Raw genomic sequence first — 22,618 nt, forward strand, 5'->3', positions numbered from 1 at the left:
ATGACTCACTGTTATGGCTTTCCTAGAGCCTGGATTTTTAGTTCGAATGGTTAGTCTTGACATTTTCTTAACTTAAACACGCCTTATTAACGACAAGTCAACTCACCAGTGGAGTCAACCCTCGTATTTCCCATAAAACAACAATGATGACATTAATAATACATAATAGACCATTAGTCATGATAATTGTCGACAAAAAGAATACGTGTATCCAAAAATACGCGTATCCGCAACCATCAATCTTCAATAGAATTAGGTCTCTGATTCAACTAAACTACCAAAACATCTCGCTTTATAAAGGCGAGGTAAAGAAACGAAGAAGGTGTAAATAACTAATATAGGAAATATAAGTGATCCGATGATGTTGTATCATCAACAATATTTGACTGAGAAAGGTGCTGAATTATTATTAATATTACCATAACTGTCGACAATAGAGAAATATCGGGATTCGGGATCTGATAACCCCTGGAGCCGTCGCCAGCATTCAGTGTCATACCCCTAATGCGAAGTCTTCCCGCCACTGCTACAGTAGCTTCCATTGTGATTCTATAGTATACTCTAATGTCTCCCTAAACCAATGAACATTTAACGCACTCTAGTCCATGAAATCTGATAAACTGTGATACAGTGGCATGCGCCTTCTGCTTCCCAATCAAAGACTTATCATGTTTTCCAACGTTAATCACATGCCTAAGCTAAGCCAAGTTTAGTCTAGGGGCCCACAGCCAGTCGGGAGCGTAAATAATTGTTATGTACCAAATTCGTACAAGGTAAGTGGTATCGGTATCAGAGGAACAAAATCTTCTAGGAATGCTCGACAAACTATGACAGTCTGTCAATTTAGCAGTCACGGTGTCAAGAATTTGCAAACCTATCAAACAAAAGCAAGTATGCGAATTTCGTTAATACAGGCCTCAGGCAACAATTTCACTGGTCACATCTCTCTCATCGACCTTGGTGCCAAAGCACTGAAGATTGCCGGGAATTGGAGGGGAATTGCTCAGATATCCATTTCTGAGTCCATTTGATATATCATATTTAGCGTTAGTTACTTCAGGATACCTCCTGCTACTTGGATTTTCGGAGTGCTGCTATTGATGTCATTCTTCTTTGGTTTTTCTACAGTTTCTTTCTTGCTTCCACCCAAGATATATTCCAGAGAAAATGATTGGTTTTCAGGAGGAAACAGCCTTGCGCCTACAGGACCTGAGCACCTTACCCCGCTGTTATCTGACATCTAAATCTTCCTATTTCGCATCCCTCGCTGAGATCGGTATTTCTGCCGAGATTCACTTCTAAAATTCCTATCATAAATGACGGGCGAAAATGCCATTCACGCGACATGATTATAGGGTTGCATGGATCTGCGCGTTGCCGCTGGAAATGGCCGCGGCAAAAGCCATACTCGATGAGGTCCATCCTCCACTCGCTCAGCCAGAGTCCGATCACAACACCTACGTACTTGGGAGTGTTGGCGGTCACAATGTGGTGGTGGCCTGCCTCCCTGACGGTGTCTATGGAACAATATCTGCTGCTGTTGTGGTGTCACATCTGATGTCTACCTACCGAAATGTTCGATTTGGATTGATGGTAGGCATCGGAGGGGGGGTTCCGAGTGACAATGTTGATATACGGCTTGGTGATATTGTGGTCAGTAAGCCAACCGACACCTCAAGCGGTGTTGTTCAGTATGACTACGGCAAAACGCTTCACAACGGACAATTTTATCGCACAGGATCGCTCAACAAGCCCCCTTCAATATTGCTAAAGGCGATTGCTAAGATGAAGAGTGACTATATTATAGGGCAAAACTTACTTAGCGATATTATGTCTAGTACCCTGCAGAAGGAGGAAGTACGAAATCAGTTTCAACGACCGTTAAATGACCAGCTATTCCAATCAACATACAATCATATTAGCGACAGTTCCAACTGTTCAGCATGTGATCAGAACCAGCTAGTAGACCGTCCTGAACGGACAACTGAAACGCCTCATATCCATTATGGTTTGATTGCCTCCGGAGATCAGGTCATGAAAGATGCCAAGACTCGTGACTTGATTGCGCAAGATCTGGACATTCTCTGTTTTGAAATGGAGGCTGCTGGAATTATGGATGAGATCCCGTCTCTAGTTATTCGAGGCGTCTGCGACTATTGCGACTCCCATAAACACAAAGAGTGGCAAGCATATGCTGCTCTAGTTGCTGCTGCCTACGCAAAAGCTTTACTTTTACAGGTCCCCTTACACGATCAAAGTGCTGAGCTGAAAGAACCAAAGCACCACTGGATGGTCCCCTTCCGGAAAAACCCTGGATTCGTGGGCCGAGAAGAAGAAATCGCCAAGGTTGAAGAATTGTTTGGAAAGATGAATGGGCCGTCCAAAGTCGCTATCTGTGGATTGGGTGGAGTGGGAAAAACTCAGATTGCGCTTGAATTAGCTTATCGCGTACGCGAGAGAGACCCCACATGCTCTGTATTCTGGATTCCGTGTACCAGCTACGCGAGTATTGAACAAGCCTACATGGGTATCGCACAAACCATTGGGATCCAGGAAGTAAAGCCAGCTGATGCAAAAGAGCGTGTCAAGGGCCATCTCAGTCAGGCCAGTGGCCAGAAATGGCTTCTGATATTTGACAATGCAGATAATATGGACATGTGGGTTGGAGGTAAGGCTGGTGTAATAGAACTTGCAAACTATTTGCCTCAGAGCGAGGAAGGCCATATCCTGTTTACCACTCGCAATCGAAAGCTGGCGGTGAGACTGGCATCGCCTTTTTTGGTCGACATCTCCGAGCCGGATATAGAGACTAGTGTCAAGATTCTGGAAAAGGCACTGTTGCAGAACGATCTACTTGAGAATAGTGATGCAACCATTGCTCTTCTTGAACAGCTGATGTTCCTGCCACTGGCGATTACTCAGGCAGCAGCATATATCAACTCCAATAATATTAAGCTCTCTGACTATACCGTACTCTTGAAGGAGCAGGAGCCAGATGTGATTGAGTTACTAAGCGAAGACTTCGGAGATGATTGGCGATATCATGAGACTCAGAACCCAGTTGCTACCACCTGGTTGATCTCTTTTCAGCAGATTCAGCAGTCAAATCCACTAGCAGCTGACTATCTATCATTCATGGCATGCATAAATCCGCGCGATATCCCGCAATCTTTGCTTCCTCCAGCTATTTCTAAGAAGAAGAGACATGAGGCAATTGGCCTTCTTAAGGCTTTTGCATTTGTCAGCGAGCAAGATCACGACCATGCTCTCAGTCTACATCGCCTAGTCCATCTCTCCACTCGGAATTGGTTAAGGGAGCATCAGCAATTTCATCTGCAAATACAAAGAACAGCAGACCAGTTTGACCAGGTCTTTCCGGACAATAACCATGCTAATCAAAAGCTCTGGAGAGATTACCTACCGCACGCCCTTTCTTTAACTGGAGAAATGGAGTTTCAAGAAGACCTGGCGAAATATATAGGCTTGGTTAAGGCTATTGGGAGATGCCTCAGGACAGACGGAAGATACAATGAAGCAGCTGTCCTATTTGAGAAGCTTGTAAGCGTGCAAAGAAACGGAAATAATGATCCAGATATCTCAACTCTTATCAGTCTAGCTGACCTCGCATCAACATACTGGCATCAAGGACGATGGAAAGAAGCAGAAGAGCTAGAGATGCAGGTCTTAGATATCCGCAAGCGGGTACTAGGCCTAGAGCATCCCAACACTCTGACCAGCATGGCCAACCTCGCACGGTCATATGCAAGTCAAGGACGATGGAAAAAAGCAGAGGAGCTAGAGGTGCAGGTCTTAGATATCCACAAGCGGGTACTAGGCCTAGAGCATCCTAACACTCTGACCAGTATAGCCAACCTCGCATCAACATATGCAGATCAAGGACGATGGAAGGAAGCAGAGGAGCTAAAGGTGCGGGCCTTAAATATCCGCAAGCGGGTACTAGGCCTAGAGCATCCTAATACTCTAACCAGCATGGCCAACCTCGCACGGTTATATGCAGCTCAAGGACGATGGAAGGAAGCAGAGGAGCTAGAGGTGCAGGCCTTAAATATCCGCAAGCGGGTACTAGGCTTAGAGCATCCCGATACTCTAACCAGCATGGCCAACTTGGCCTACACTTGGAATTCCAGGAAGAAGATTCATGATGCCCTGACTTTGATGGAGCAGTGTGTTAAAATTCAGAACAGGGTGCTGGGACCTTCTCACCCCAGCGCCACATCTTCTGCTTGTTCTCTCAGGATGTGGAAAGAAAGTCTCAATTTATTGACTAAGGAACAACACCAATCTTCGCGTCAAGCAGAAAGTGATCGACCTCGTGACGAAGCCCTGCAGGAATGCTACCCGGCTGCGGCGATTAATAAACCTAACAGAAATGAAGAGCGCATTGAGTCTTATCAGGGTCCTGTACGATCAGCAACTCCTTTGAGAACGTTTCTTAACACCCATCCCCTTCTTGATTCTCAGAGCGATTCACCTGTGCTGCGAGGACATGACTGGACTTAAACGAAGTTGACTGAATGTTTTGCTAGTCAACAAGCTTTCCAGTGGCTACATACTGTAACTTGACTATTATATTCCAGAATAAAGATAATCGATATTCTCTAGGTTCTAGAAAGTTCAACCTAGAAAGTTCAACCTAGAAAGTTCCTACCATAGCGCATACCTCGCGCAATGTCACTTGCCTGCCGCTTCCAAGTCGGATGACATCATGCACGTTGCCTTTGTGTAATTCGAATTCAGCGTATTACCGGTCACATAATCTTTCAAGCCGTCCGGTAATGTATGTTTCAGTCTCATAACAAGTCAGGAACGCTCTATATCAATCTTGGCGCATTAGGGTTCAGAACTAGCATTCTTTGTCTTTGGGTGGGAAGTAGAAGTCACATATCACTGTACATATCCCTTACCGAGGAACCGTGCATACCTGCTAACGCAGCTACAAACGGGCCACAGTTGGTTGTCCACCTACGCCAAGGCTCATCGATTTCGTGACAATGATCACTGCGCGTGCAGCGCACAAGAAACAGTCACCCATGTGCTAGTGGACTGCCCTAAATTAAGGGAATTGCGAAGGGAGTTGAGGAGAGGAGTTGGGGACGCGTTTAATTGCACGTCGAGTCTGCTAGGAGGCTCAAAAGAAGGTAAGAAAGGTAAACCAGACACCGTCTCGCGGGCCCGGACGGTCAAGACCGTCTTGGACTTCGCAGAGGCGTCACAGCGGTTCCGAAGTCGCGCGCCACGAGGGCAGCCTAATAATGGGAGCGGCAATTAGGCCACGACAGGCCTTGACGAGGCTCTAAGTTCGTTTTTCAGGAAGTCGTGCTCTCTACATATACATACAGAGATATATAGTTGAGGTAGCCTGCATATCGCTTTGGCGAGAGGTCAGGGTAAATGAAATCCATCCATCCATCCACTGTACATATCCTCCCGAATGTACTTGCTATTTACTACACCCATTCTGATCTGATTCTCTCCAGCAATATTGTCGAATCTCAACAATTCATGTTAAACATTGAAGCATTGAGAATCAGCCTCTTAATTTACTCTTCGCAGAAATTTTCATTTCCAGTTCCTGTTAACTAAGGTATCCCAAACCGAGAAGCTCATAATCCACGGACTTATATTTATGCGGCATATTTCCCGCTAAGGATGATTGTCCTAACCAGAGTTATTGCTTTTGGCTTGTCAATGCCGTCTTCTGCGATGCTATCCAAAATCTTTGAAATTTCAGCTTCACTAACGACGGTTTCAATCCACTGTTGCTGCCCTCAACCTGCTGTATGCTTCTTCGCCAGTTCCAACAGCTTGGCTTGTGTTACCATGATGTCGTGGATATGAATAACTCGATTCTTCGTAGCCTGGGCATTCCTAGTGCTGCCAACAACTGCCTTTCCAATACTGACCACACTGATTGTGCTGAAAGGATGCTGCTCATGGTCATAATAGTACAACGGACCGGTTATATAGATTCGATAACAGCAGGAGAATCCAGAACGTGTTCCAGAAAAGGCCTGTAGCGAAAATTGTGTATTCCAAACCCTTCGAGACGGACTTCTATTTCAAGTAGTTCCGGATCTCAAACATGCGTAAATAGGGAATGGTTTCGCATCTATATGAGTGGTCGGGGCCCGTGGTCCGCGGGAACAAAAGCGCTTGACGACTGTCCGGACACTCGCATCAAGTAATGGCTTCTGGGTGGAGATGACAGCAGCCGTCACAACGGAGATAGCGGCGTCTTGGCCACGAAGCTCATGCACAAGGCGATTAACAGAGGCATAGTCTACTTCAACAACTTCGAAACCAAACGGGACATCGTTTACTGAGGTACGGGAGCGAGTAAGAACCGATACAGTGAATCCAGTATAAGGAAGTGGTTTTAGGATTGCGGATCCAAGAAAACCTCTCTGTAGAGACGTTAATTAATATAAGACAATATACTATTCCTGATAAGAGCTTAGATCTGGAAGGGCAACTTTCTGAATGGTGCTCATTAAGAAATTCCAGACCATTTCAGCAGGAAAAATCCACAGCAATAAGGATAGGAGTAAAAGAGAATTCTAGAACCGAAGCTTAGATTCTGGGATGCTGTAGATCTGAAGATGAGCCTCTACATATTTATTATATGTCAGAGAGGTGGGAGTGCGAGTAATTTTGGAGCTCTTCGCAAGGCACGCTTCTTAAAAGGTCGAGAACTTCGCATTCACATTCTAGGTCGGAATCTTGTTATCTTAATATATCCTTTATAGATATTCCATTCATGCCAATAGTAGTGACAGTGTAAGAAATAGATGCTTAAACTTATGCGGCTATTATACGGATCAACTTTCTATGAATAGTTTTATTGCTTCATATATACAAGTCGAAACCTTGACTGAGGTCGCTTTTCCATCAGAACCGAATATTGAAAGGGCCTGATGTTGAGCACTGGGCGTATAATATTTAACGGTAGAAGAGAAATACAACAATTTCTACAACCCTTTTACTCGATCTCTCTCTTTTTGTTTTTTGCTGATGCCAACCAAAAGGGTGTTATAGATCTTATTTGGAGCTCTGGCTAACGTAAAGCCTAGTTTTATACTAGCTCTTCACGGCTCCAATGAGAGCAAGTAGTCTTGTTGAACATCAGGCAAAATATGAAATATGAAATTGCCTCAGTCCAGTATTGTGAGTGATCCGTAAAGTTAGACGTCCGACAACTGACCAGTGCCTTACAGTGATTATGCAATTGCTCCATATAAGTTAGTGGGAGATCTAAATTGATTGTATTCAGAAAGATGCTCTGCCCAACCACTCCATGGGAGGTATTGGGAATACATATTTCACATGATGTTCCGATCTGGACTAGCTTATTTTGACAGCAATCTATGTCTAGTCTACCTTCTCAAAGAGCCGATCCTGTTCTGAGAAGCGTGATCTGTGCCGAGGCAGAAGCGAGGGCACGTTATCATGACTAACCCAGTCGGTCTTTGGAGAACCGAAAGATCCGGCGTCCACTCGTACTACGGGATTGTATTGTAATATCTCTGCTCTCCGCAACTACTTTGTGGGGTAGTTCCTGTTTTAACCCAGCCAGCCCCTTTAAAGTATTATTTGTTAACTTCTCTTATACTTTATCTAAATGGAACAGACAATGTCTTTCCCCATTATTGATGTTTGGGCAAACCCTGTCCTTCCTTTGGACGTAAGTAAATCAAGCTGTTCCTTGAACAATGCAGCAATTAAATGTATCCCTCCTTCGATCTTCTCTTGCTAACTGTACCTGTGACAGGAGGGCGTCCCTGAGATCCGCCGCTTATTCGAACAGTCCCATGCGGATACCAGCTTGCTATCCAAGCGACGGACACCCGATGAGCTTATTGCTCTCATGGACGCTGCCGGTATTTCAAAGATATGCCTCTGTGCATGGTATCGGCCAGGACAAGCAGTGTTTTCCAACGAAGAAGTGGCCGGGTTTACTCGCGCCTACCCTGACCGTTTAATTGGTATTGCCGGTGTCGACTTACATAACCCGGTATCTTACGTGCAGGAAGTCGAACACTACGTGAAAGTCGAAGGGTTCAAAGGCGTCCGCGTGGTTCCATGGCTATGGAACTTACCGCCAACTGATAAGCATTAGTAGGCTCAACATCATGTATAGTAAGGTTGAAAACATGACTAAACCTGGTGGACAGTTGGCCGCTCTATGTCAAGTGTATTGAACTTAAAATCCCTTTTGTGCGTACCCAGTTAAGCTGTTCGCTTAGTGACATTGTTGATGTTGACTGATACCGTTCGATATTAGCTCACACAGGTCGGACATACTGGGCCCCTTTGCCCTAGTGAAGTTGGCCGACCAGTCCCTGTAACATCCCGAGGGACTCTATATAAGCAAACTGCATAGCTAACGGATTTCAGTATATTGATGAGGTGGCGTTGGCGTTTCCATCCTTATCTATCGTCTGCGGACATATCGGGTTTCCCTGGACACAGGAAATGATTGGAGTGGCTTGGAAACATCCTAATGTCTACATCGACACTTCGGCGTATCTGCCAAAATATTATCCACCTGTAATGGGTCCATTTCTCGAGGCGTGTTTTATCCAGTTGGCTAACAGATAATGCCAAACCTCAGGAATTAATCCACTTCGCAAACACCACCGGAAGAAAGAAAGTTATGTTTGGAACGAACTTCCCGCAGCTGAGCTGGGCCAAATGCATAGAGTCGGCAAATAGAGACATCAGACTTCGCGATGAGGTTAAAGAGGATTTCTTTGGTGGTAATGCTGCGAGGGTCCTCAGCCTGGATGCTGCAGTGCCAAGTAAAGGAAAGTTATGAACAATGAATTTGGGTGTCTCTGATCCCTAGAATAGTACTACTGGATTGGGTGCGGGCGAATTTTTCGATTCGGGTATGCAACTCTACACCAGATTGTTGATACTGTGAAAGAATACAGTGGGTGATTCACAGTGCCTCTCTGCATATGTTCTTCAACTGAAAATATGAAGCTTGGCCAAACACTAGGGCAAATCTTATGAAATAAGAGTGGCTCAGGGAGTCTCATGGTGGGGTAAAGGATTGAACACAGTCCAAGTAGTTAACTAACCAGCTGGATCTAGCCTTACATAACTTTAACATAAGGCTGCATAGTTATAGCGAGAAGAGCCGGACAAAGTCGATTATTTTTTATTGTTGTTGGTATATCTGGTGCGACGCGGAATGTGTTGGGATAAATTGCCTGTATACCGGCAAGACGGCAAACTACACATAAACCCTAATTAGTTAGGAAGTGTGTAAGAATCATCCATGGGTATTAATTATAGTAAAGCAAGACGGGAAATGGCTGTGTTGGGTATTGGTTGCTGGTATTGTAAGGGATGTGTAGAGGTTGGATGGAATGTTGAAATAGCGTCCAATCTTTCAAGACCACCGTCTTCATATTGTGGGGGTAGATCTAAGTTTTTTAAATTGTCCCCAGCAGCACGTAAAGGCGTCTTTCCGTTGCTGCGGTTTGTGCGCAATATTGAACAATCTAAGGTTAAAAATGGAGCTGTGGAAGATGGAGCCTTGAATATGTACTTAACAAAGGGTACATTTATGTAAAGGGCTAGAGCCCATTTGACCTCTTGGGCCAATGTCCCTATTATCCCTATTGTCCCCGTTGTCCCTGTTGTCTGGCTATTTATATGTCATGGTACTTTTTAGTCCAGTGAGTTCTTATTAAAGTGTTGTACCAAGGGATGTGTGGTTAGGCACCGAGGTTGAATGTATACATCGTCCTAAGTATGCGCGTCCCCCCAGCTCAGCAAGAACTGTCGACCACTTATTTGGATTTGAAACCCTTGGCTCGCTCGCCTGCACATCCCGGATCACATGGGAATCAGAAATAGAAAATTTAGAATCCGAATATGTACTTGACAATTCCATCTCCCTCTCAGTCTCGGCCAAGGCCAAGCTCTGGAATAGCATGGCCGATTAGCATCCTAGGTACATGAAGATTACTCATGGCTAAGATCAATATTTTTCATAATATTAACCCCGCTCAGTTTAGGCAGCCTTTCTCCTTCGTCAGTCCTAGCAGTCTTCCGGGCTTCTTCGGCTCGTCCTTAAAATCTTCCTCATCAACAGAGTGACGCAAAGCCACCGTAGGAAAATTGAAGATTTAGTCAGATTCATTATCAATGGAATGGTCAGATCTCAATATACCGGACATGATAGGGACGAAGCTGGATTTGTAGTGTTGGCATGTAGCGACCCCCGAGATAAATCGCCCGTTACAGATCCAATCTATGCCCCCACTGGTGACAAGAGACGACCGTTCGATAAGATTGTGCCGCAATCTGCGATGGGCCGCAATTGTATAGCCCATAGGCACCAGGGCTGTAGGGCCTCCTGGTACTCGAAAGTCCTCGATGTAGCGTTGGACGTATGGGTCAAGGACTACTTGGCGAGCCAGCGGGTCAACATCCCGGGGTTCCTGCAGGGGGGAGGAGGAGGAGGAGGAAGAGGAGGAAGAGGAGTAGGGAGCATGGTACCTCTCGGCCAAGGCGACAATGACGCGTTGGATCGTCGTTTCGGAACGCCTGCCTTGGGTGCACGGAACCTGCCAGTATCCAGCCGAGTGCAACGCTGATTCCTAGCGGGTGATATTCGCCAGGACGTGATGCCTTCCGTCATTAAACAGCCGCCATCCCTTCAACAGGTCAAAGATCATACCAATCCAGGTCATACTGCACGTCACCTCCAGCATCACAAGGCGCCCGGGGTGATGCAGGACCTCGTGGGCGTTTCTGGTCAACTGCACCAGTCGTGGGTGGCATGGATGCAGCTGGTGGCCAGAACAACTTGTTGACTGTGAAGAATGTCTGCGGGGGGTTGCTTTTCGATATAATGCACGCGGAACTAACTTCATAAATGGGTACTCATTGAACTTCTTACGCGTCCCCACCACCAGCGAGGACGAGGTATCCGTCACCGTGCACTAGATACCATTGGACAGCACTCCCCGTATTAACTCCTCCAGATCAGCGTCCGTCTTCAACGGAATGCCGAGCAAATTATTGTCCAACTCCTGGAACTCTCCCCCGTACCCCTCCCCAAAGACCGAGCGGCAAAAAAATCCCATCGAGGCCTCCAGATCGACCATCCCGTTGGCATATTTATCCCACGCCATGGTCTCCATGTCAGCGGTGCTCACATCTGTCGGGGTCCATTTACGATCCGGTGCAACCTTCTGGGCAATAGCCAGCATCTTCCGCTGGGTGGTCATGAGGTCTTGAACAAACACCGCCCGATTTCGTGTCTCCTCCAAGTGACGCAGGACCTCCACTACGGCCCGGCCGATCGTGGCCAAGGTAGTTGTACTGAACGGATGGTCCCCGCCGTCGTATAAGGGGGTCGATCCTCCGTTAAGATTGAAAAAGAAGCCATAGGCCAGGCTCCAGTCAAGAAAGGGCCCATTGCGAATCAAGGTGTATGTGAAATGCGAATTGCCCCGAGCCTGTTGTTTGATAACGTCATGTATCGCGAGCTTGGAGTGGTAGACGGGCAAGCCGGCCACCTTGAGATTACTAATATTCGCACAGAACTCGGAGGGAAGGAATCTCCTTACTCCGGCTGCCACTGCGGCCTCAATCAGCGGGAGCTGTGTCTCCGTGGCACTGGTTGTTAGGACTGAGACCACGGCATCCTGGCCAGTCAGAGCCGTAGTCAGGTCCGGGACCGAGGTATAGTCCACGCGGATAACATTTATGGAAGCCGGGAATTGTGCTTGAGATGACTGGCGCGTCAGAACAGTCACATTGAAAAGTTCGCTCTGCATAAGAGCATGGAAAACATGGGAGCCCAGGTCTCCGGAGGCCTAAACATCATGGAATACATATATTAGTCCTAATTACAGCAGGAGAACGAGCACTCGACATACCCCAGCAATGGCAACGTTGCGAATCACCCCCATTGCTGATAAAAGTAAAAGGCGGTGAATTAAAGATATTGGAAGAGAACATGTCTGTCTTTTACAGCATTTGAGGTATAATATATAAGATAACATCATTAACATGCCTCCAGGATTATGGATCATGATCCTGGTCAGTAGATGCGGATGCGGATGCGGGTGCGGAGTCTAAACCTAATTCAGAATTAAATGCCACTGATGAGTCAATTATATCCACGACGGTCCATGATTTAAAAAGGGTTTAGCCTCCGCCTCCGCCTCCGCACCCGCAGCAACCATGTCGGCCGTCGCCTGCCTTTGCTGCCGGAGGCAGAAACGGAAATGTGACAAGACTCTCCCCTTCTGTACTCTTTGTAAACGGTGTGCTAGTTTGGTCTAGGACTATACATGATGCATGCTAATCAATCTAGATTAAATAAACCTTGTTGCTATCCCCTTCCAGCTGAAACCCCTCGTTTGGTGCCCGTGCCAGACTGGGCCGACTTAACCCCCTCCAACCTCCGTCATACACTCGAAGCTCAGGTTTCATCAATTGTGGGCGATGGACTGCAGCTACAAGCCGCTGCAGCCGTTTATTTCCGAACGGTGCATAGCTGGTTCCCTATCGTGTCGGAACCCGCATATAATATCCGGTTATCAAACATGCGTGCCCAGACGGTCACTGCCCCATCCGACTTTAGTCTCTTGACCCTCTGTATGGCCCTCGTATGCAAGGTGCCTGTAGACAGAGAGATTCCGCTCCCGACCCAATCGCTGTATGCTCTACTCAAGAGCTTTGTAGCTCTTCTGGAGGCGATGGGGACGATCTCGTTGGAAATGCTGCAGTGTCGACTCCTCCTGACGATCTTCGAGATCGGTCATGCCATGTACCCCTCCGCATACATCTCCACTGCAGCTAATATACGCGCCGCAGTCACCCTGGGGATCGGAGCTACCTGCGAGGACCTACGCAAGGTATTCCCGGATCCACAGAAAGCCGAGGAGGCACGGCAGACCTGGCGCGGTATCGTCATCACTGACAGGTTAGACCAGGCCCCTGACAATGCACATCAGATGGTATCCAGACTAAATCAAGAACTGTGATAGATATGCTTCGCTTGAAAGCGGCCAAGCGCCTAATACTCCCCATGGACGATGCATAGACACGGTTGGGGGTAACAGGGTGAGTGACTTACTCACTGACTACCAAGCCCTCACTCAACTTCATCAGAAATTGACTCCGAAAATAGGACTCTGAAGATTGGGCGCAGGTGGAGATGGATTCATTCACCAAGTTGGCCCACGCATCCCGGCTCTTGGATCAGGTGCTGGTCCACGTTCATGCGACACTATCGCATCCCCTCTTCAATGAAGCCGAGGCGGTCCAGATCCTCAAATCCCTGACCTCGTTCCTGATGACCTTTCAAAGTGGTGACGAGAACCTGCATCCTCTGTCAGATAGCGCACTGGCACTATGCAGAAGGTAACGCTGCCTAGTTCAAGTTCGGAACCGAGTGACTAATCCCTAGGCTACAAACTAGTGCTATGCTGGAAATCCTCGAGGTTGGATCTCACATGGATATCCACGACAATGAGTGCTGTATCTATACCTCACTCAATATTCTCAAGTCCCTCGTCCACGAGATTGCGCGCGGGAACATTACCACCCCGATCGAGAGGGCGACTTTGTCCGTGTTTCTCCCTCATTGTCTATACAAGGCCGCAATATTGAGTCTTAGCGATGCCAGAGTGTCTGGGGCTGTTGACCCGGAGCCGTCGATCCGGCCCCTAAAATCCCTACTGGGGTATCTGGCTATGAGATGGGTGGCTGCAAGTATAAAGCCCACTTTACAAACTATAGTTGACATACTAACCCTGATAGAACACTACTTGGCAAAAATCGAGACAGCGCAGGAGACGTGTAACCTGTAAATCTATATAGTCAAGCTCCCACATTCAGCGACATCTACCCAGGGTTTCTGGTATTTCTGTAGAAAGCATCATTAAGCTCATTTCAAAAACCCCATATTTTTTAACTTGAAATGTATTTTTGAACCATACTGGTGTCCACCGGGCCCTGACCCGCCTGAGTCGGCGAATGCTCTCTGGCATGGGCTGTGTCAAGAACCAGGCCCCCATATCACATGCGCACAAAATGCGTCTCCAAAAAGTCAATAATCAAAGCAGCCAGATTCCCGGTCCCCACGGAACCCGGGTAGTTCTACATCCGTGCAATCCCATTCTTCGTAAGGAACCCTGTTCGTAGCCGGAATGTCCAGTGCCTCGCCCAGGATCCGGGTCATCTCTTCCCACAGCTGCCGCGGGGGATTCATGATGTGGTAGATGGGATAGGGGATAATAGTTCCCGAGGAGCAGCTCCTCCAGTGCGGATGCTACGTCCGTGGAGGGGCACCAGAAGGGGCCTAATCAGTCAAAGAGAAACTTGTTAGCATATGTTCCCTATGTAATGCAGGGGTCGGGATGGAAAAGGAACCACACCCTGGTAAAAGCAGGTAGTGCCTGGATAGTCTGCGATGACTTGATCAAAGGGATAAATGCTCGGTAAGCTTCCATCATCCACTCGTGGTGGAGCCTATAAACACGTTCGTGCGGCTCGAGTTCACCTCAAAGACGAAGCGGTTCTATCCCCAGCAAGCCGAGAAAGTACTCCCTGGACGATGCCTTGTCATGATAATGGTCATTGTTATTATTATTATTATTAAATAGAAGACACAATTCTAGCGGATAATATTTAAGCCCAGTTGTTCTAGTCATAATACAAGATTGTTGTCACTGGAAGAAGAAACCACCGGAAATTCACTAGTAGTACTATTTGCTAAAATAGACATGCACTGTTTCCTACCTAGATAATCAAAACAGTGAAATATATACTTTAGTGGAATAGGAGTTCACTGCCCAGATTCTGTTGTAGTAGATTTTAGTTTCCATGGTACAACGTAAATATACTAGTCATATATTTATTTTCTGAGATACTTAATAGTATTAAAATATAATATTTCGCGAATCTGCCCTGCTTCCACAGCAAGAATAAATATTTCTGCTACTACAAAAACACACATATATTTTACTTAGTACGCACTTTACGGTACTTTTAAAAAATAATGTATAAAAATTAAGATATCTCTTTAGATCCCGTAAGTGAATCGATGCCAATCCTCCGAACCCACAGTGGATCTCCCAAGCATTCAAGCATATAACAAGTTCTACCCCTCTATTATTTAGAATATAATAAAGCCCAGACCAATCACATATACCTTTAACACAGCCAACTCGCTTATGAATCCACTAGTCCATCGTGAATACGAAATCTACCAATACGAGTCTACGTAACAGGCAGCAACTTTTCGACCATAAAATAAACTATGTTGACACCCCTCATATGACTTGACTCTCACCATAAAAACATCTGTCACCCTTATCCTTTCCTCCACCATCACCATCATCACAAAGTATATACATATTTATATAAATAACAATCAAAATGCCCCACCGCAGCAAGATTACCAACACCACCCTCCCCATATCCTCACCATCCATCTCCCGCTCTACGATCAACGAAACCACATTCTCGAACCTGACCCCGTCAGACTCAATCGACCGCAGCGAACTCGACCAGACGACGCTCCTCGGACCCCTGGAACCCGACGCTCCGCAGCATCACAAGAAGAAATACGCGCAGTCGAGAACGGTAATCAACCGCTCGCGGGTCGTCCACTCGACTTTATCAAACTCCGACGCCCGTCGCTCAAACATCAAGAACAGCATCGTTCTCAATTCTGGCGCGAAGTACTTGTCCGCGAAGGACTCTAAGCTGCAGACCGTGGTGACACGACGCAGTGATGTCAAGAACACGACAGTCAGCGACAGTTCCGTTGCGCGGAGCAAAGTGAGCGATTCGGCAGTGGAGGAGAGCCTCGTGCGAAAAAGTAGGCTGGATGGCACGGGGCTAGCACGGAGTTGGGTGAAGAAGAGCCAGTTGATTGATTGTGATGTGAACGATTGTATGATTATTAAGTCGGATTTTAAGGGGATGGTTCTGAGGTATGGGGTGTGGAAGAAGGGGAGGTTGGTGGGGAGAATGGGGAATAGGGAGGTTGTGGCTCTCGGGAGAGGTGGACAGGTATGTTCTCACAGTTTTCTATTATGGTGAGGATCACCGCTGACGGCTCTAGCCACTGGAGTTATCAGAAGAGGGAATTGTCACCAAGGAGCCCGAGGTGTGGATGAAGATGGAGCCGGATTCAGAGAGTTCGGATTCAGAGAATGACGAGGCAGATGCGCCGCCTCCGTATACAGAGCATGCATAGCTGTCTTATGGTTACGATTGATTATTTTGCGTATGAGTGTATAATTCTACTGCGTACATATTGAATTTGAACACTACAACTGTGCGCGGTCTCTTAGTTCTCAATGCATGTAGGACGAATATTAACTATTATCTAGACTACCAATGCAGGCGGATCGGCTGAGTCCTGGTTTCCTTTCGAAAATTCCCCAATAATTCAGGAGATGATGGTTGCAACCTGGAGGGCCTGTACTCTGGCTTTGCCCATAAAACGTTTTGTCTTCTAAGCCAGATTGAGCCAGGTGAGGGCTGTCCGGACCTGAAGAGGGTATTTCGGTATTAGCTTCCAATTGCCTGTCCAACCGGTGGGTCACCGGAAGGTCGGCGAAGGTATCACAATCCACTGTGGTTTTGCATGGCATGGGGGGCAAGGAGGATCGTTCTCCGTATTGCTCCGGACCACTCAGCGAGGCCGGCCGCTGAGTGACCGAATATCTCTGTTCGAGAAGGCTCAACGTGCTGGCAAGAGTACCCCAGAACTGGTCGTGGAGGATCATACGGGACATGGCAAGTACAATGAAATCAGGACTCGACATCGGCGACTGCGCGGCGAGCCCGCATAGTTGCAGAGTGGTCACGTCCTCCACCAATAGGTCGGCCACATCCAAGGCACATGGATCGAGATTCTCCGGTACAGATAGGTGGATGGCCCTTCCGGTGATGGTAACTATGCGGGGTGTTTGATCCTCTCTCATTTCTGTCACTGTCGACTTGTGGGCGTCGATCTTAGCTATAACTGATGCAAGGCTGCCCTGGTACACGACCTGTCGTCTCTGTGGAAATCAGCGTTAAGCCCCAGCCCCTTCATCAGAACCTGTTTGGCCGCCTGGAGTCTATTGCTGCTCTCAACAAGAAATGTCTCGTCTAGTATACTGAGTGGCCTTGCCTTCTATCTGCTCTTTCGTTGGGATCTTGGTGATGAGCCCCTGCCGGATTTCAGCAAGTGATCGCTGTGGTATGGGACGCGACTGATCAAAAGTAGCACTGGGGAACCAAAAGCTGCTTTCTCTTATAATTCACAGCGGGATTGGGTAGCAAAAGCCTCGACATATGCGGGCATCTTCTCACAGAAGAAAACCTATATTGGACGGAGCGCTGGGTACAAGACGGCAGAGCTCAGGGGGATCAGTGAAGACGCACGGCGTGCGGGATGGAATTAAGAGCAGATGATTCGGTATCATTACCATGCAGGCTTATGAGGGTCATGGCCGGTCACTTATACTGGATGGGATGCTTCGAAGTCAGCCGTGCAAATATCAAACGATCAGATGAGATCTTATCCATTATCTGGCCGAAATTAGATACCTGGAAGGGATGTTTCGGGCCACAGCCGGACCAGATTAATGACTTGGCTGCTGCAGGCCTGACAAGACTGTTATTCTATCTTCAAGAGGTGATTCTGCAAAATTCTGTTGCGCTGCGCCAGATTTTCCTAAGCAACCCGGCCTATAATCATCCAGAGTTTCACCATGCAGCATAGCATATGCGGACTTCGCTAAAGAGATCGAGTCCTGCCAGGATCCAGGAACCCAAATAGACTCTTTTTGTTCTACCGTGCCATGCCGCAGTTAGCAGACCATCTAACGGCTATAGATTACAGAAATAAGCAGCGGGCCACAGAGCTAAAAGCGTCTAGCAAGTGGCTATAATCCGACCGCTCATAGGAAGGGGGATGCTAAACGTGGAAAGCATAAACGCACTGACGAAGCCAAGCAGCTACCGTCCGAATATGTGAAACTGTATAACGAGTCAGTCAATGTAACTTATTTTTCTGCCTACCCTAATTCACTTTTCTGTGTCAGATTCCTAGTAGAAGATGAGCTTGAGCCGCCCGGCTACGAGGTAAAGGAGGGCTGTTCCGTTGGTACATCCATTCGATTGAAGGAATAGGAAGATTCGGTGAAATCAAAAGAGGGACAGTAAGGACCATTTTAGCATGTGCTGAAAAGTTTTTTCAGGGGCTTCAAAGATGCCACCAAAAGCAAGATCAAAAAAGAGGATCGTGAGGAAACATACCAGGTAAGTAGCGGGCTTCGGGGAGGAACGCCCACGCTAACAAAACGCAAGTGGATAAAACGAACCCTGACAGAAGAGAACCTCAATGAGGACACCAAGAAACAAAAGTTTCCCCTCGGTAAGGATGACACCGGAAACACTGTTGCATCGTTGTGGAGACGCGACAGTCCTAGTTTTATGCAGGGTTTCCTCAAGGTCCTTCTTGGTTTTGCCTTGCAGGTTTACCTTTTCACCTGGGCGAGGATTGGAGCGTTTATTCCTGCTGCAAAACATAGAAAGGAAAGAGGCCTTAGGTATATGGTAAGATTCTATGGTTCATTTATAGCCTGGCTGACGATGTACAGGACACAGCTAGTTTTATTCTAGTCCAAAAACGAACTTTTTCAGGATAAGGTGGCGGGTTAACCAAAAATGGTTAAAGAAGAACCGAAACCCCAAGTATACAGTATGGGGCTGCCAGTTTGATATTAGTAATCGGTGAGATCATAACTACTGGTTATTAGATTATAACTTACTAAAAGATACATGGGTTTGGAATTGGAATCAGAGACCATGACCGCCCCCAGTTTGCATCCAGGATTTTTCTTGTTATACTCCCACTTTCCCAGGAAGTTCTCTTTGGCATCAACACTTTGGAAGATCTAGCTCAGTTCAACCTCCATGGGGGGCAGATTCCCGAAATCCCACTACGATAGAAAGAAGACGCCTTGGAAAAGCCAGTTTTTCCCAACATCACGGCCAATAGACCGCAGGACATACCCCTCAACAAAGAAGAGATTTTGCTTTTGTTTCATGTGCTTCTGACTATTGCCGGATATTCCAAGGATGCTACAATCCATGATATTCGCCTGAACGGAACCTGGGCAAGGTGGTAGAGGGTAAGTCACGAATTGGATCCATTCTCTGTAATATGTATACTTATACGTCCCATAGCAAGGTACGTCTTAGCTACGGATATAGTATTCACCCTACCTTTGTTCTCACACTAAAAGTGCCGGTGCAGCATTTAGTGCTCGAGCTTGTACGCTATATTATCCACCTGTTAGTTAGACTTAGTTAAGTTGGCGTGCATTATCTATTCCATTAGGCTTTTTCTCTTGCGTAGTTTCTATCAAAAGCCTACTCTAACAAGTCTTGCAAAAACACTAGAGGAATAAACGTTTATTGCCTTAAGAACTAGAGCAGCACTCTTAACCAGGGTCTGGTGCTCGCGCTTGATCTTCTGGAGCACTGCTAACTAAACAGACATGAAAAGAATGCCCGCGAGTACTGTAAATAGGCCGGTCAGAGTAACTGTTATAATTACTATCACAGACCATGTCCCATGCCGAGCTGCGTAGACATTAAGCAGGATATTAACCAGGCCAGTAGCGGAGTAAATAAGTACCGGTCTATAAATTAGTATACAGTATAGGTAGATTCTTACTATCAGGCCACTTACAGGAAAATAAGCTTTGCCAGCCATAAAAAGTTAAAACTAGCAGAGCCAGCCGCATCCTAAAGTGCCCAGTGTTCAAGCCACTATTGCTAATGCAAGGAGGGGCGGATTCTAAATACATAAGATACCACGGAGCCAGCGTGGTTATAAGTCGCTATTTCTCCAACCACTGCAGAATCGTGCAAAGAGGTGAAGGTCACTGGAAAGACTAGATATCCGGCTAGCAGGCATGTGCCGGCTTATGCAACTATATTATAAAGGAGAGATATTTCTTCTGCTTTCTGCGGCATATCCACATACCGGATTTGCACGGCCGGGATTGTTAAGGTTTCGGACCTAGCAAATATCCTGGTCCAATGCCGCTATTGTGCATGCTTATGTTAGCTGGGTACTAATACTACTATGCCAGTTTGCAAATGTATATAATTGTATGTAAGTAAATATAGAAACTTAGCAGCTTAAAAATAAGCTTAAAGGACTGAACAAGATTTAAGGGCGGCCGCCAGCCTTGTGTTGCTGGAAAAGAGAAGCTAATATTACTGTTACCTTTACATTGTTACAAGAACCTTACTGTAAAAGCTGCTATAGCATAATAATTGGTATATTAGTAGATACATTTACTATATATACTATAATATAATATATTTTGCAGGGCTCTTGTATAACCTAAGTAATAAATTTTTAGTACATAACCCTATACAGCTAACTGTATTACTAAGTAAAAGCACATCCTAACTATTAGTACAGTAATTATATAATTCTCGCCTAATTAATGTTAACTATTTAGTGGCATACGCAATCATTGAATAATTGACCCGTCACTCTACTAATGGCGCCGGGTCTGGATTGACTGACATTGTCCATGTCACCACTCGAACAGACCAACCAGCTCAATTCATTCAAATAAGACCATTTTACCAATCGTACTCTATTTGCTCTTCGGGGATAGCCGAATTTCTGACTCTAGGTAGGAACTGCACCTCCAAATTAGGACGATCGGAGTAAGCAAGGGATCTATTCGTAGTTCAACAAGCTGGAGTGAGGTTCCAAGATCAGTATTTGACACTTTCGAGTCCAAGAATCGAGCCTTCGCATCGTTCGGTCTATATCTCTAAGGGGGTGAAGGAAATTCTGGCGCAATGAAGATGAAAGTTCGAGGAGAAGCGGTGCAAGCAATGAACCAAGTCTGATGCCGCTAGAGCAGCCATCAAAAGGCAGGATACTCCTTAATATCCCTCATGCGTAAAGATTCTGCAGTGTTGACATGGAGAGAATTTTCCTACTGAGGGATTTGGGTACTGAAGTGAAACCGAACGTCATTGCATGGTCTACAGATTTTTATGTTGACTGTCTAGATTATACAGGTAAAAAAGGTCAATTGAGTACTCACGGGCTTGGTGTGGCTTGTCGGAATTTAGGTGCAACGAGACAACCGACGAATCAAGTTGGCATGAGAAAGAAACAGTGCCATTTCCAGTTGACGGGCAAAGTCGGTTCAGTAACACAGTTGCCGGCGGATAATGGCCAGCTGTCGTTATCAGATAAGCCAGTCTTTGTGGTCATTGGGTGTATAGCTGGACAGTTTGCTTGCTCCCGGGATTATCCGGACCCCTAAGAGCCGGACCAGAGCTCCTAGAATGACCGAGCCTGTTCCTGAGAGCTTGGAGTACACTCTCCGGACATAGGATGATCTCTGGAGCGAAGTGAATCTTCGTGGGAGCTAGAAGTTCAGTCCATGTGGAGAAGCTGGTATGGTAGGAAGCGTAGATCTTTCTATCAGAGGGATTGATAGGAAAATAAAGCCACGCACTTTTTTTTGATGCTTATTTGTTTGCTTTATTTTCAATAATTACAGACTGGCTTTATCATGAAATGTATTAATGTATATGGCAGTGACAGAATAAGAGGTTACTGGCCTATTCATTCAGGAACATATCACACGGATGTTTTTCAGCTACCATCATTGTTGAAAAGTCCACCTTCCTAGGGTTTGTGGCAAAATTTGTACCATTGACAGGCTGTCGATAACCATTTGGATCAGCGAATTGAAATTGCTAGAATCTAGAAAAGGGGCGATCAGATGCGAGTGCAACTTTGTCACTCCTGCATAGCTCACAGGTGATGTCAAATACATCACTACCAATATTTCAATAAGCTGGCTCGCCATGAAAGCGGGACGCCTTTTGATCGTCAACATATTTTGGCAACTGGGCATAGCTAGAGACATGAAATGATAAGCAGTGTCGTCATAAAGCACAGTCCGACCAAAGTGCCATTTTCCTGTGCTGGCAGTGAAGTCGCTCATCATGCTCATCAAGGGAAATTCGTAATCCTTTGGCATTTTGGTCTAGCCCACATAGTCCACCGCTTCAACAAGCCACTCTGATTTGCCCAATGAGTCTCCTGCGGCTGGGTCTGGTTAACTGCCTGAGTAGCCTGTTCTACACAATGGGTCTAAGCGGTTTCGTAGGAATCGATGCTGGCTAGATCTCTGATCGTCAGGAAAGCATGCGCTATATCTGGGCAGGTATGCAGATTAGTGACAACCAATTCAAATAGAGCAGATTAACTCCTGCTTCATGTAGTTTGACCATTCAATAGCAGGTTCTAGATGGATTCTTAGCAGATGCCCACTGACTACGATAGTGAAAATAGACCGCGAAGAGGTCAAGAAAATGAAAAAGAAAGAAAAAGGTCAATCGGACTTATCCCCTCTGAAGTTTTGAGAAGGAACGATAGCCACAATTGCCCTTTCCACTGATAATGCCATCTCTTTAAGTAGGCAAAACCAGATGACTGTCAAAGAGCGCTACAAGGGAAAGTAGACACTAGCGTTAGTCTTTAGCGTGGTGCATTTTATTGAGGCTA

At 46.3% G+C, this 22,618-nt stretch overlaps 7 protein-coding genes across 7 annotated transcripts; 5 read left to right on the forward strand and 2 right to left on the reverse strand.

Annotated features, from left to right (window-relative positions):
- Positions 1-1,386: 1,386 nt before the first annotated feature.
- On the forward strand, positions 1,387-4,521 carry ATNIH1004_004280 (uncharacterized protein; the record flags this gene model as incomplete). Its single annotated transcript, XM_033568950.1, has 1 exon — positions 1,387-4,521. One exon carries the CDS (start codon positions 1,387-1,389, stop codon positions 4,519-4,521), a length of 3,135 nt encoding a protein of 1,044 aa, XP_033427756.1.
- Positions 4,522-7,651: 3,130 nt separating this feature from the next.
- ATNIH1004_004281 (amidohydrolase family protein) lies at positions 7,652-8,286 on the forward strand (the record flags this gene model as incomplete). The annotated part of the gene is made up of 3 exons (XM_033568951.1): positions 7,652-7,702; positions 7,790-8,136; positions 8,193-8,286. The coding sequence occupies 3 exons, from the start codon at positions 7,652-7,654 to the stop codon at positions 8,284-8,286; spliced, it is 492 nt and encodes a 163-aa protein (XP_033427757.1).
- Positions 8,287-10,979: 2,693 nt separating this feature from the next.
- ATNIH1004_004282 (aromatic alcohol reductase) lies at positions 10,980-11,954 on the reverse strand (the record flags this gene model as incomplete). Its single annotated transcript, XM_033568952.1, has 2 exons — positions 10,980-11,858; positions 11,922-11,954. The coding sequence occupies 2 exons, from the start codon at positions 11,952-11,954 to the stop codon at positions 10,980-10,982; spliced, it is 912 nt and encodes a 303-aa protein (XP_033427758.1).
- A 639-nt stretch (positions 11,955-12,593) lies between these two features.
- On the forward strand, positions 12,594-13,862 carry ATNIH1004_004283 (fungal specific transcription factor domain-containing protein; the record flags this gene model as incomplete). Its single annotated transcript, XM_033568953.1, has 5 exons — positions 12,594-12,973; positions 13,038-13,113; positions 13,181-13,413; positions 13,472-13,764; positions 13,813-13,862. 5 exons carry the CDS (start codon positions 12,594-12,596, stop codon positions 13,860-13,862), a joined length of 1,032 nt encoding a protein of 343 aa, XP_033427759.1.
- Positions 13,863-15,432: 1,570 nt separating this feature from the next.
- Positions 15,433-16,258, forward strand: ATNIH1004_004284 (uncharacterized protein; the record flags this gene model as incomplete). The annotated part of the gene is made up of 2 exons (XM_033568954.1): positions 15,433-16,071; positions 16,124-16,258. The coding sequence occupies 2 exons, from the start codon at positions 15,433-15,435 to the stop codon at positions 16,256-16,258; spliced, it is 774 nt and encodes a 257-aa protein (XP_033427760.1).
- A 121-nt stretch (positions 16,259-16,379) lies between these two features.
- Positions 16,380-17,502, reverse strand: ATNIH1004_004285 (uncharacterized protein; the record flags this gene model as incomplete). The annotated part of the gene is made up of 2 exons (XM_033568955.1): positions 16,380-17,069; positions 17,437-17,502. The coding sequence occupies 2 exons, from the start codon at positions 17,500-17,502 to the stop codon at positions 16,380-16,382; spliced, it is 756 nt and encodes a 251-aa protein (XP_033427761.1).
- Positions 17,503-18,112: 610 nt separating this feature from the next.
- Positions 18,113-19,007, forward strand: ATNIH1004_004286 (uncharacterized protein; the record flags this gene model as incomplete). Its single annotated transcript, XM_033568956.1, has 3 exons — positions 18,113-18,138; positions 18,255-18,612; positions 18,921-19,007. The coding sequence occupies 3 exons, from the start codon at positions 18,113-18,115 to the stop codon at positions 19,005-19,007; spliced, it is 471 nt and encodes a 156-aa protein (XP_033427762.1).
- Positions 19,008-22,618: the final 3,611 nt, after the last annotated feature.

Source organism: Aspergillus tanneri (assembly GCF_003426965.1).
Source record: "Aspergillus tanneri strain NIH1004 chromosome Unknown AapTan_3_pilon_pilon_pilon, whole genome shotgun sequence".
In the NCBI taxonomy this organism is placed as follows: domain Eukaryota; kingdom Fungi; phylum Ascomycota; class Eurotiomycetes; order Eurotiales; family Aspergillaceae; genus Aspergillus; species Aspergillus tanneri.